A 13001-nucleotide genomic window follows, 5' to 3' on the forward strand; every position below is an offset into this window, starting at 1 on the left:
AGGACACACCCCTGCTTAATTCTTGATTTCATTCTGGATCCACTACTAATCTCACTTCTTATCTTAACCGCATAAATATTATTCTTAGAAATAGCATTAATTGCTTTAATGTGGTTATCTAGTGCTTATACTAAGGTAGGACCTTCACTATAGCTCTTTTATTAGCTGAATTAAGTCTCTGTTCGTAATCATTTAAGCTGAAGACTAAAGGGGTCTAATGATTCAAACATTTTTCAATTATTAATCCAAGAGTTAAATTTGGTGGACCCATCCTCTCCCTGCCTAAAATTGCACCGTTCCCTTCTTGAACTGTACCTACAGCATCTCGTGGTCAAATAACTCACCCAGCTAGATATTTTGCTTCCTACAGAAATCAAGCTTAGCTTATGGAAATACTTAGAACGTATAAGTTGCATTTATTTATTCAATTTTTGTAGCTGACTTACTACATTTAGCGCATAAAAATAGACATGGTGACTTCCAAATAAAAAAATAAATAAATATTCTTATCAAACACTGGGTTTCGATCTCCATAGAATTATCTACAAAGTTGATTTTGCCCTAAAACGTCTCAATTTGTTCCTTTCTAAAATCGAAAGCCTTGTTGCCTGTGTAGTTGTTTCAGGAACAGGTTCAGGTTCAGATTCTTCAAGTTCGGGCTCATGGTGATGTTCACTTTCGTGCTCAACTACCTCTTCTTTTTCAACATCCTCAATTTTACTTTCATTACCTTCCTCTTCCTCAGATAGTTCCGGTGATGTTGTCGTAGTACGTCGCCTCCCTAAAATGGAAAGTCGTCGAGCTGCTACTGGACTTATATTTGGTTTCCTGGGTCTTTCGCCGACGGGAATGCTGGGTCTTCTTCTAAGCGGTCTAAGAGTTATTTCTTCTTGAACTTCCTCATGTATTACATTGGGTGCAGCTGATGTTTTTATTATTTCATTCTCCTCTTTTAATTCAAAAAGTGTTATTGATTCTTCGGGTGATTCTGTGGCTTCCATTTCAGCTAGTAGATCAATAACTTCTGTTGTTGTAGTAGTCTTTTGGCGTCTACTTAATGGACTGACCCTGGCTTGGCTTCTTGTGGGCAAAATTGGTCGTTGACGCTTAATTTCGAAAGTGATAGGGACTGTAACACTTTCTGCGTCACCAGATATTGGCTTTCTTCTTCTTTGTTCGCCACGAAACAGATTAGGTCGAAACCTTCCTCGTGTCTGCTTTGTTTGCTCAATTAGTGCGCTCTGGGTTGTACTCTCACTTTGGTCGTCCCTACTTTCAACTACAAAAACGTTTTCGGTTCTGGTTGGTGTCCTTGTTGGTTTTCTTCTGCTTCCGAAACGATTGAACCTTGTTGTAAGAGCACGAGTCGTTGTACTTGTTTCCTCGCCTTCAGTTTGTGGGATATCTGCTTGTCTTGTTGTACTTCTAGAAATGAAAAATGGAGCTCTTGTTCTGATACCACCAAATCTAGTTCGTTTGGTTTTTGTAGTTGTTGTTTCTGCTGTGGCTTCCGTAGCATCAGAATCAGATGTGGTTTGTATTATTGGAGGTGGAGTTCTAGTTTCGGATTGTCGAGTCTTCTCAGTTGCCTCAGATGATTTATGATCATCCTTTACTTCCTTTTCCGAAGAAGATTCATCTTTTTCGTTATTTAGTGCTTGAGAAATAACTAGAAGGTTGTGAATAGCTCGAGAATCATTTATTCTGTTAGATTGGATCGCTTCTTTGCTAGTTTCAAGTATTGTCTTTTCAGCTTTTGCAACAATTTCATTTACATCCTGGTCACTAGCGTCGCTACCTTCAATTTCTTTATTGGGCAAACCGTCGCCCAAAGTCTCGTCTTTTTCTATGCTCTGATTCTCAGTACTGGTCTCGACTAGGTTTTCATCGTCAGATAAAGATGCTTCTCTTTCTATTCCGTCAATTTCTTTCTTGAGCTCTTCATTTTGGTCATCAATCTCCCTATTCTGAGAAGACTGGACGTCAGGTCCATTACTATCCTGTTCCTTTTCCTGATCAGCGGATCCTTCTCTAATTATCTCGTCTGCGTTTTTTGTCATCATCTCTATCTTAGCCTGTATTCTGGCAGGGAAACGTGTCCCAGGAAGTATTCTTTCAAATTCAGGTGCTTCTGTGGGAATAACTTCTGACATTTCATCTGGTGTTGACGAAGTAGGCTTGGCTATGTCGTTTTCTAGATCGAAAGGCTTTATTGTGGGTTCAGTATTTTCGTGCTCTTCCTGCTTTTGTTTTTTCTTGAACTCGTCTTCATTCATCATTTCAGCGTGAATAATCATTGGTTTAATATCGTGTGGATCTTCATGTGCCTTTTCAACTTGAGCTTGCGCCGAGTGAGCGATTTCTGCATCCTCTACTGCAGTATGTTGTTCCTCATCTATAAGGTCTTCTCTACTTTCATCATTGTTGGAAACATTCAGTTCTTCCGTTTTCTTATCATTTGCATCTTCTTGTTGTAATACACGCATTTGTGTTTCTGTCGTTTCATCATTTTTTAAAATAATATTGATAGTGCTTGAATCTTGTTGAGTTTTTTGTATGGCGTCTTCTCTATTGAGGCTTACTTTAACTGCTTCATCGTTAATCCCTTGTACGGTTGCTTGGTTCTGCTTAAGACTATCGCCCAGAATTTCCATATTGATTTCTTCTTCTTTGAACTCGCTATTTTCATTTTCTATATCAACTGATAGTTTTTTGAAAGTATCTTTGTTTAAATCTATTTCTTCGGAAGAAGTTTCAAAGGATTTTTCGATTTTTGGTTCTGTTTTGATAGCACGAGCGATTGAGTTATCTCGTAAGTTTGTTATAGGGGATTTATTTAAAATTGATTGCTGTTGCACAAATAATTGTCCTCTAGAATTAGAAACCTTTGGAGCATTTTCAGAAGTAGGTTCTGTGGTGGTTTTACCGCGGACCCTTTTCGGGCGAGTTGTGGGAGATTCTGACGTTGTTGTTGTTGTTTGTTTTTCTTCTACATCTTCATATTCTTCTTCACTTTCCTCCTCAGAGTCATCATAATAATAAAGGTATTCATATTCGTATTCTTTTCCATTGGGACTAGTTTTTACAACTGTACGTGAAGAAATTGGCCCTTTAATGGTAGTGGAATCTTCTTTTATTGCTTCTCTTTTGATAATGTCAACACTTTCATCGATTCCTCTAGACCCAGCGTCGAAGGATTCTGGGGCTTCGAACAGTGACACTGAGTGAGGCTTGATCGAAATCTGCTCCGAAGCTTCTGATTTCAGTTCTGTTTTAGCAATATTAGAACTTAAATCAACTCCTTTAAACCCTGTTTCAACTGATGATGGTGCTTGGAATAGCGAAACTGATTGATGATGTTTTTTCTTAGACTCTTCTAAAAATCGGCCTCGTTTCTGATTATTTCCGGCGGATATAAAAACAAATTCTTCACCTGGTCGTGGAACAGTTATTATTTCTGGCTCATCAGCCTCTTGCAATAGTCGCCTTTGTCGGGGCTCTTCCAATCCGTTGAGAGTCGCACCCACATGCAGCCTCTTTACTTGACCGGAGGCTACGTAACAAATTGCGAATATGATAAACAGTTTCATTGTGAACCTAAAAAAGAAAACGTATATTTAATATGTTTGTTTCATGTTTAATTTCTTGATAAAGTCATTACTGGAGAAATAAGACCGCGTGCTTCAAATCAAAACAAAAATCTGACCAGTATTCACTACTTTAAAGCCAAAAGTTTTTCATCCTGTATTTTCTTTTCTAATATGCTTCTATATCTAGATTAGTATTTAATTAGATATTTAAACTCGAAGATTCTGTCTTCTTTTTCCTGGCACTTATTTAATGAATTTTAATATAAGCTATGTAATGACTGCAACTAAGGCTGCGAAAGCGCTTATAGAAAGGCTGGTGGACACAAAAGAATAATGATTTTGGAATTTATAGTTTCCTCGTCACATATGGGATAAATGAATGTAATTTATTGAATGATTGGACTGTGGATATAATTCGCAAAAAAACACAGATACAACAGTGAAAACAACTACTATGAGACATTAGCGACTTATAAACCGCAATAAAGAATATTGTGTACACTTAAGGATGAAGTAATAAAGAAAATAATAAAAATGAAAAAAAAAATTAAAATTTGAATAAGAAGGGCCCAAAAATTATGGGAAATTCTAGAATTTTAGGGGATGTTGGGCCCTTCTTCTCCCTAAATACATCCCTGTGTCACTCTTGGTCAAATTATGAAACAAAATTGTGAAATGCGTATTTTATACTAAAAGTTTCAGTCCCATTTGCCAAATCATGAACTATAAGAGTTTGTCATGTTGGAAGGCATATATTAATATAATATTACTCATAAATGCTCAAAACAACTAGAGGCCAAATTTTTTGCTGGAAAAAATATAACTTTGTTTTAGGTCAGCTAAACAATGAATAATGTCCATTGCCCAGAGTAAATTTTTGATGAAAGAGTAATTGTATGGCCTGGAAGATTACGTGCACGTTTGGGTTTGTTTTTGAAGTCTATATTTAATTTAGACACCTGTAGGATTAAGACAATATATTGGTTCGACAGACATCTTTTGACCATATTCGTTTAATTTTTCCGATAGTTCAGACGGACAAAAGATGGTTAAAGACTGATACTTCTTTTATAATTAGTAAGAGTTCCTTTTTGTAAAGTTGCAAAGTTGTAACAAGGCCTGTATTGGAATTCTTACTTTGTGGTAAAACAGGTTTTAGGATTTTCGTTGTATAATCTTCCAATGAAAAACGGAATTTCTCAAGGTCAGGATTTATCAACATTGGCCAGTGGCTGATTGAGAAGTTTTTGTTTCTTATATTGCTGTGGTAATACCGAGGGATTTCAAGTATTATTTTAAGCGGGGGAGGGAAAATACTTTTCATGAGTATGAATCAGTCTTGATGACAAACCCGAAGAAGCATTCTCAGAAATGAAAAATTTCCAAAATATGACGTTTGTGAATTGATACCTCAAGGTGTGACCTTCTTCAACTCTCAATTCTCTATTTAATCTATAAATTAAATGGTTCTCTTTGGATGGCATACAGTGAATGGTTCTCATCTTTTCTATATTAAAGTTTGTGTCCCCTGTTCAGGTTTTTAGTATGTTATTTTCTACAGTTCTGAGGTTTTAATTTTTCAACATAAGAAAAGTATCTTCCTGTCATTCTGTTCCTGAGATTCGGTTATATCCACATAAATAATTCAGTTTCAAAAATTTGCTTTGCACTAAATACATTCTAAGACCACACTGGCTACACACGACATATGAAACAAAGAAGAGAAAATAGAATAAATGAAAAACTGGTTGTTCCACTGTCTGATACTACCCTCGTTTTTCTCTGCTTTTTTATTTATTTTTTATTTTATTATATTTCCTCTTTTTTCCTTTGTACTCTTTAAATTGAGAAATATGTTGGAAATTAGCTAAAAATCTTTAAAAGGAGGAAAACCTTCATGTTTCTAAGCAAGTTTAGATCTCTAAGCAAAAGTGTAAGCGGTACCGTATTTCTGGCTTGGTGAAAGGACAGATCTGAAACTAACAAACTGAAGATATAAGTGTCAGAGGCAGTTTTAGGGGAAGCACAGAGGTGGAACTTGTCCCGGGCGCAGAAATTTTAGGGAACAAACATTCAAATGAATTATAAGCATTTCACAATTTTGTTAATTTATTTTTATTAAAACAATGTAGAGGGCCCAGTTAGTAAATTAAAATAATCAATAAATTTATAAAATAGAAATCAGCTAAAAATTAATTAAATAACAATAATTGAGTTAAAACAATTAATTATAATTAAATAATTTAAAGAATAAATTTAAAAACTTGTTAAAATTTAGCCTGAAAACCATTTGGGAGACTGAGAGGGGGATAATAATAAAGATTTTTCCCCGGACGTAAGAGTAGCCAGAACCACCACTAATAAGTATATTGTTCTATGGTACAAGTTATAGCTGTCGGCTTGGCACAGAATCGCACGTTTCAGAGGGAGGATAAACCTTGAAGAATAAGAAAGAACTTATAAAGATCAGAAATCACCCCTAAGAGACTGAAGCTCTTCTCCATCCAAAACCAGCCCCAAATGCCACCGTTATTACTTCTGCATTAAAAACTGAAGGTTTTTAGAGCATATGTTCAATTTTGAAATTATCTTCTGATAATAAAACTCAAGTGGGTTCTTGGGCACCCAGATCAGTCTGCACTGAATCCGCATCCGCAAAGCGCTAGTTTTCTATTATCCTACAAACATAGGGAAATATGATTATTTGGTTTATTTGTGCTAGTTGTATTGATATATGTTATATAGACTGCGAAGCAATAATTTTTGTTCGTTTTAAGTTTCAAATTCGCTCTTTGCTTCTCTCAAAAAACCTTGTTTTTTAAATTAATCTTTGCCCGTTTTTAATTTAAATTTAATGCAGAAGCAACACTTAATGATCTTTTAATCTTTTAATCTTTTAAGGGGGGAGCAGCACCCTAATATACGGAATAATTCCTGTTCGCTTTAAGTTTTAATGTCGCTCCTTACTTTCAGTTAAAAAAAAAATTATTTACGTTCTTACGGTTTTTCAAATTAATTTCAAAAACAAAGTTTTTCTGAGGGAAGTAAAGAGCGAAGTTGAAACTTAAAACGGACAAAAACTATTACTTCACAGCCTATCTAATATATTCCAATAGAACTAGTACAAATAAACCAACCAATTATGTTTCCCTATGCTTTTAGGATTATAGAAAACTAACACTTTACTGAAAAGACAAAAGTCAAGTATAAAAAACAGGAATATTGATTTGGGGTCAAAAGTGAGTATGTGGCCTGACAACAATAAACGAATCTATAAAGCTTTCCGTAGTCTTACACCAGTTGTGACATCAGTAATTTTCAGTATACAATTAAAAAGAAAATTTAATAACCGCGAAGTAATTAAACAGCATATAGAAATATTGGATTAATTTACCAGTTAGCATTTTGGTCTCCCCAGTTACAATACCAATAGTGAGTAATATACAGTCTTAAATTGTAAGAAATATGCTTTAGTATTACTTGAAATGAAGATCAAATAAGGTATAATATGAAATCTGGAAGTCCGATTATTCCTCTCGATGCAACAGTGAATTTCAAGCTATGATACAAATTTTAAAGCTAGTCTATAGTCCTGATACTATCAAGATGGCTTTACTTCGAACTTGTGTAAAAACTCTTCATGACATGTCCTTTTTAGAACCAAAACGATAGCCAGTCATTGAACTGAGCCATTGCGCAGAGGTGATACCAAATTAAACGTAAAAAAAGCAACAAACCTAAAATAAATTGTTGCTCTATCATAAAAGGGATTGATCCTTGGAATTGATAATATTTTTGTTCTGTAAAAAGTGTCCTTAATTGATTTGCTTTTACTGTACCAAAACTCCTATATTATTATGTGTTTTCAGTAAAGCGCTAGTTTTCTATAATCCTAAAATCACAGGGAAACATAATTAGTTGGTTTATTTGTACTAGTTTTATTGATGTATATTATATACAATTTAAAGAAATAATTTTGTCCGTTTTAAGTTTCAACTTCGCTCTTTACTTCCCTCGGGAAAACTTTTTTTTTAATTAATCTTTGTTCGTTTTTGATTAATATTTAATGTAGAGAAACGCTGCCATGGTCTTTTTTATTTATACGGAATAATATATGTTCGTTTTAAGTTTTAATGTTACTCCTTAGTTTCAGTTGAAAACTTATTTTTAATATTTCTAATCATCACCGATCTAGGGGGGATAAGACACTTCTAGAAAATACTGTAAACAACCTTGACAGCTACGAAAAACTTTCAGTCTATAATATAAAGTTCATTATCCATACTTCACAAAACAATACATGTTTTTCAGGAACGTTTGTTTTTCGATGAGCAAAAAGCTGTTTTTACTCGGCCGACTTCGCCTGAAAAAGGCATAATGAAGACAAGGATTTACAAATCACCTACTGACTATCAGAAACTAGACGGCTACCGTAACGAAAGACAGCTGTTTAAGGGCTCATTTGAAAGCTTATATTTATACCTAATCGTATTTTATAAATTTGACTTGATAGCATATTCCCACAAAGTGCACTTTCGGTTGTTTCCACTATTTTTTTAAATGAAAAAAGTGCCTGTTCCAATGAAATGACTAAACAACGGTGTTTTTCAAAACCTAGGCAGGAGCAAAATCCCTTGTCCCAAGGGACAAGAACGTCCCTTGCCCTCAATTACCGCCAGTAAAATTGATAATAAACACATATATATGAGTAATAGGTTTAAAACGAGTCTAAGTAAACCCATGATGAAAAAAGATTCAAGCTGGAATCAAACGCACTATAATCTAATTTGAAGTCCAGTGATATACTAACAGAACCGCGCCTCTAATAATATAATTTAATACATAGATGTTTGTAGGACTTTAAATGCGTAGCTTATTAAGGGGGCCTGGAGGAGGAATTCGTGGTAAGTGTTCTTGCAAACTTCAAGTTAAAGGTTTTGGACCATAATTATCACAATGATACTGTTTTATGCTTCCGAGATTTTCCACTTAAGAAGTGGTACCAAAAGTGCTGTTTCCAGTGCTATATCTCACTTACGAATGGTAGAATTGACAAAAAGCACGTAGATATGAGCAAAAGCTTTCAAATGAGCCATTAAACATCACTCTAAAAAGTCCTGGTAGCCCACTAGACCCAGGGTTTTCCTTTAAGACATGGCACCAAAAGTGCCTTTTTTAGTGCCGTTTGAAACTTGCAGATGGTGGAATTTATAGGAAGAACGTGGATATGAGCAATATTTTTTATATGAGCTGTCAAAATCTATCTAAGATGTTCTGGTAGCGCGCTAGCACCACCCCTCGAGAAATGGCACAAAAAGTGCCTTTCTTCGTGCCATACGGCACTTGTAGACGGCAGAATTTTTATAAACTACGCACAATTGAGAAATAACTTTTAAATTAGCTCTTAAGCATCTGTCTATGACGTTCTAGTAACCCGCTAGGCATAAAAAAAGGGAAAAAGGACCATTTTAACATTTTTTTATTTTAGTTACTATGGGCTGTGGTTCGCTCTTTACAAGGTTGCAGCTAGTGCTTCAACCATGACAAAGAGTTCATTGCAAATTTTCCCCAAAAACTAGTTAACATTGAAATCTGCGAATTCTAATAGATGGTAGTATTTTTAAAAATCTAGCAAATATAACCAATAGCTTCTAATTGAGCAATTAAACATCAATCTACTATGGTGTGGTAGCCTGATAATGTTTCAGTTGCTTATTGTTGAGCAGAAGATTTATGAAACTTACCAAGGGAGCTAGGAGGGGGAGTGTACAGGAGGGGTTCTTGTAAACCACCAGTTAAGGGTTCTGAAACATAACTTTTACAATAGCACCTGTTTTGTACTTCAGAGCTTTTATACTTAAGAAGTGGCACCAAAAGTGTTTGTATCAGTGCTATATCGCACTTACGAATGGTAAAATTGATATAAAAAGCACGTATATGTGCCTTGAACCTTGAACCAAATCAGTCATCAAATATCACTCTTGTAAGTTCTGCTTGCCCAAAAGTCCCAGCTTTTCCTTTTGAAACACGGCACCAAAGGTGCCGTTTTAGTCCCATTTGGCACTGGCTGATGGTGGAATTCATCTGAAGGACGCAGATGTGAGCAACATCTTTTATATGAGCTATAAAAGATCTATCTACGATGTTCTGGTAGTCTGCTAGTGAGAAATGACACACAAAGTGCCATTTTTAGTGCTATATGGCACTTGCAGATGGTGGAATTTATAAAAAGCACGTAAATATGAGAAATAGCTTTTGAATGAGCCATTAAGCATCTCACTATGATGTTATGGTAGGCCACTAGGCCTGTTGAAAAAAAAAACGGGAGACACATCATTGCTACCGATGCACAAAAGTGATTTTCCTTGTTGTTCAAGGAGGGGGACTGTAATTTTCCTGCATTAGATTTTTGACCATACTGATTCGAATGATATGCTTTTCATTTTTATCTAACGCCATTTTCGAGTGGTTTGAGGCTTTTCTTTTAAATCACTATAAACTTCTTTTCGCAATAAACTTTTACTTTTAAGACGAACCGAAATAATAGTTTCCATTCCTGGATCATGTCAGATGGCAATTTTTTTTTACAAGGCAGTTTTTTTTTTCAAAACGCGTTTTTTAACTTTTGGTTACTATGTGTTTTTTTGCTCTTTACTAGGTTGCACCTACTGCTGCAACCGTGATAACCTCTCAAAAATTTGAACAATAGTTGCGAAAAAAACATTCTGATACTGGAATGACGATGCATAGATTGTATTGTTGAACGTGTGCAAATCCCGCAGTTTTTCAATTGACACGTGCAACTTTTTAGTTAGTATGATTGTAATGGAATTATAAGTATATTAGAAATGCGTTGAACACTTTGGTAATAGTCTGAAACTTATAAAAGAAGCCTAAACTTTCAAACTATTTAATTAGTTTGAGCTAGTGGTAATTAACTCAATTTAAGAGTGCATAAAATTATGTGTAGGGGCTCTTTGAACATGACGTACTCAGAAAGCAGCCATTTCATCTCCCCTGCCTTTTATTTAGTAAATCAACCTTTTCAAAGACGATAGATAAAAGATCCACCAAAGAGATCTACTCATCTTGCAAATCATTTTTTCAAAAATTTGAAATTCTGCAGTTTATTATTCTGCATTATTGACACGAAGCTATCTCAGAAATGTTTCTGGGTCGTTTTTGTGGCAAACTTGAGTGCTAAATTCGTCTGAATTTTATTTTCTCAGTCCTCAATCCATTTATTTTCTCAGCCCTGTACACTTCTTGACGTTTCTATTTCACTCAACTTTAATAATAGTCTCTGTCTTTTCCTAAATGCTTTGTTTATTTGACATTAAATGACAAATTTATTTTTAAGCCAGTACTACCGACGTAACCCTGAAAATCTGGAACTTTTATGCTCAATTACGTGGGTGTGGGCTCACAGTTTGGCGAACAGTTTGCAAACTGTACTGCTGAACCATGAAACAGATCTGAGATCTTTGTTCTCTTTATTGAAAGTGAAAATTTTTGTGACTTCTTGCCACCTGTTTAGACATTGATTTGTTAGGTTGGTTTCATGGATGAACAAAGGTAGCTTGTGCAGTGCTAAAAATTGCACATTTGCCTTATTGATTGATTGATTTTTAGCTCTTGTTGGTGTTATTAAATCCCCAAATAAGTCTTCAATTGAGTCATTTCACTCAAATATCACTAAAAATAAGCTGAATTGCTTCTTTGTTTCGTTTATGGGTAAAAGCGTAACAAAATGCATATGAACACATTTTCTAAAGCTCCATTTAACTAAACTGATTTAATGTGTATTATTATAAACTTATATACAGTGATGGTAAGCGCTCGTCAGCTATTGTAAGAGTGGCGGTTGGTCATTTTGTAGGCAAAATGCGGTGGAGATGCCTCAAAGGTACATTTTGATGCCCAAACGTCTCAAGCATCAGTCTTAGGTATTTTGTTTTAATTTTTTCGCGCCGTCAAATCTTACCCGCGCTCAAGATAGTGTCATTAAAATAGGCCTACGCCGAATTTTCCCAGAAAAATTTATTTGACCAGCTTAAAAAAGCGTTTTTGGGTCTCATTGAAGGAGGATTCATTGAAAATCTTGAGTAAACTGGCTCTTGATGTTTTAAAGAGGGCTCTTGTTTTCTGGTATTTAGCTTTTCGATGAGGCCATAGCATGCAAGTGGTTTGAGTTAGAGGACTTTAATATAATAAAGAAGCTAGAAATTCCTGTTTATTAAATCAAAAGTATGTACGGTACTTAGTTAGTATTCATAACAAAATCTTCTATTTTTTGCGTTTATTATTGATATTTGTAATTTTATGCTGGCTCTCAATAAGTAACCATCGTCAAGTTCAAAGTTTCGCGTGTGAAACTGTGGCTAATTAGAAGAAAACGGGGAAACATCCCCAAAGATTTAATGGGGGAGGAGGGTATCCTGACGAAAGTTATTGTATCAAATTTTAGAAAACCAAGAGAACCCTAGAGCAGATAAATTAAAAAGAAAAAATAATTAAGATTAGTATTCTTCCTTAGAAAAATGATCACAAATGCGTGCTCATTTATTTATTTGGTTGCCACAGTTTCTTTTAATCCAAACTATTGATTAAACCTTCCTGTGACTTACAAGGGGGAGGGGGTTAAATGTGTTTTAAGCTCAAGTGTTTACAATTACGCGTGAGATCCTTCAGATAAATGGAGAGAAGGGGGATATGTACTGCCTATCTGCCCTTTTATTAGAGGAATATATCCTCTTTTAGGATAATCATGAATGTGGAATTAAAGCAAATAGAAAATAACTTGAAAGAATCTCAAATGATGTAAAGAGTGGATTTAAAAATTAGAACGGAGAGAGATTATCTTGGATATCACGAGGGCTGATGTCCTTCTTGACCTCCCGATCTTTTCGCTTAAGTTTGACTTTTTATCTCAATGTTTCATCAATGAGTGCTTGAACAAAAGAGCAATGTTAAGAAAAGTTTGACTTTTTATCACAATGCTATGAGAACGAAAGGACTTGTCTAGTTTCACCAGCATTCTGTTTAAGCAATCAAAATTTAAAAGCATTGGTTAAACTTTTGTGTACAGTTTAGCCTTCTTATATGTAGCATAATTTTATTTTGTTTTCATTATTAAGTTCGCTCTGTTTATTTGTTACCGTGAATGTCCGAAACTGGTTAATGCCGACATTCATCAGTGAATGTCCGAAATTCCTTTTTCTCTGCTTGGATTCTATTAGCTTTGCGAGTCAGCCTTTTCAGTTTTATGCAAGCTATGCTGGTAAAGGTTGAAGTTAGGTCAGATTTTTGTTAGGTTAGGTTAAATTTGGTTGTAATAATAGAAATTGGTTAAAAGCTTAACTTAACCTGTTATCATCAAACTTGGCATTAAATTGAAAAAGTTGACTGGCA

The 13001-nt window shown here is 34.9% G+C and overlaps 1 protein-coding gene across 1 annotated transcript in view; it reads right to left on the minus strand.

The window, feature by feature from the left end:
- Positions 1 to 406: 406 nt before the first annotated feature.
- The window catches only part of LOC136039367 (uncharacterized), a 28035-nt gene continuing 15440 nt past the window's right edge, over positions 407 to 13001 (minus strand). Inside the window, exon 2 of the mRNA XM_065723036.1 lies at positions 407 to 3597. Within this exon, the coding sequence (XP_065579108.1) occupies positions 543 to 3597 (3055 nt within the window). The 3' untranslated portion in view covers positions 407 to 542. The remainder of the gene's footprint in view (positions 3598 to 13001) is intronic.

Source organism: Artemia franciscana, chromosome 19 (assembly GCF_032884065.1).
Source record: "Artemia franciscana chromosome 19, ASM3288406v1, whole genome shotgun sequence".
NCBI lineage: Eukaryota > Metazoa > Arthropoda > Branchiopoda > Anostraca > Artemiidae > Artemia > Artemia franciscana.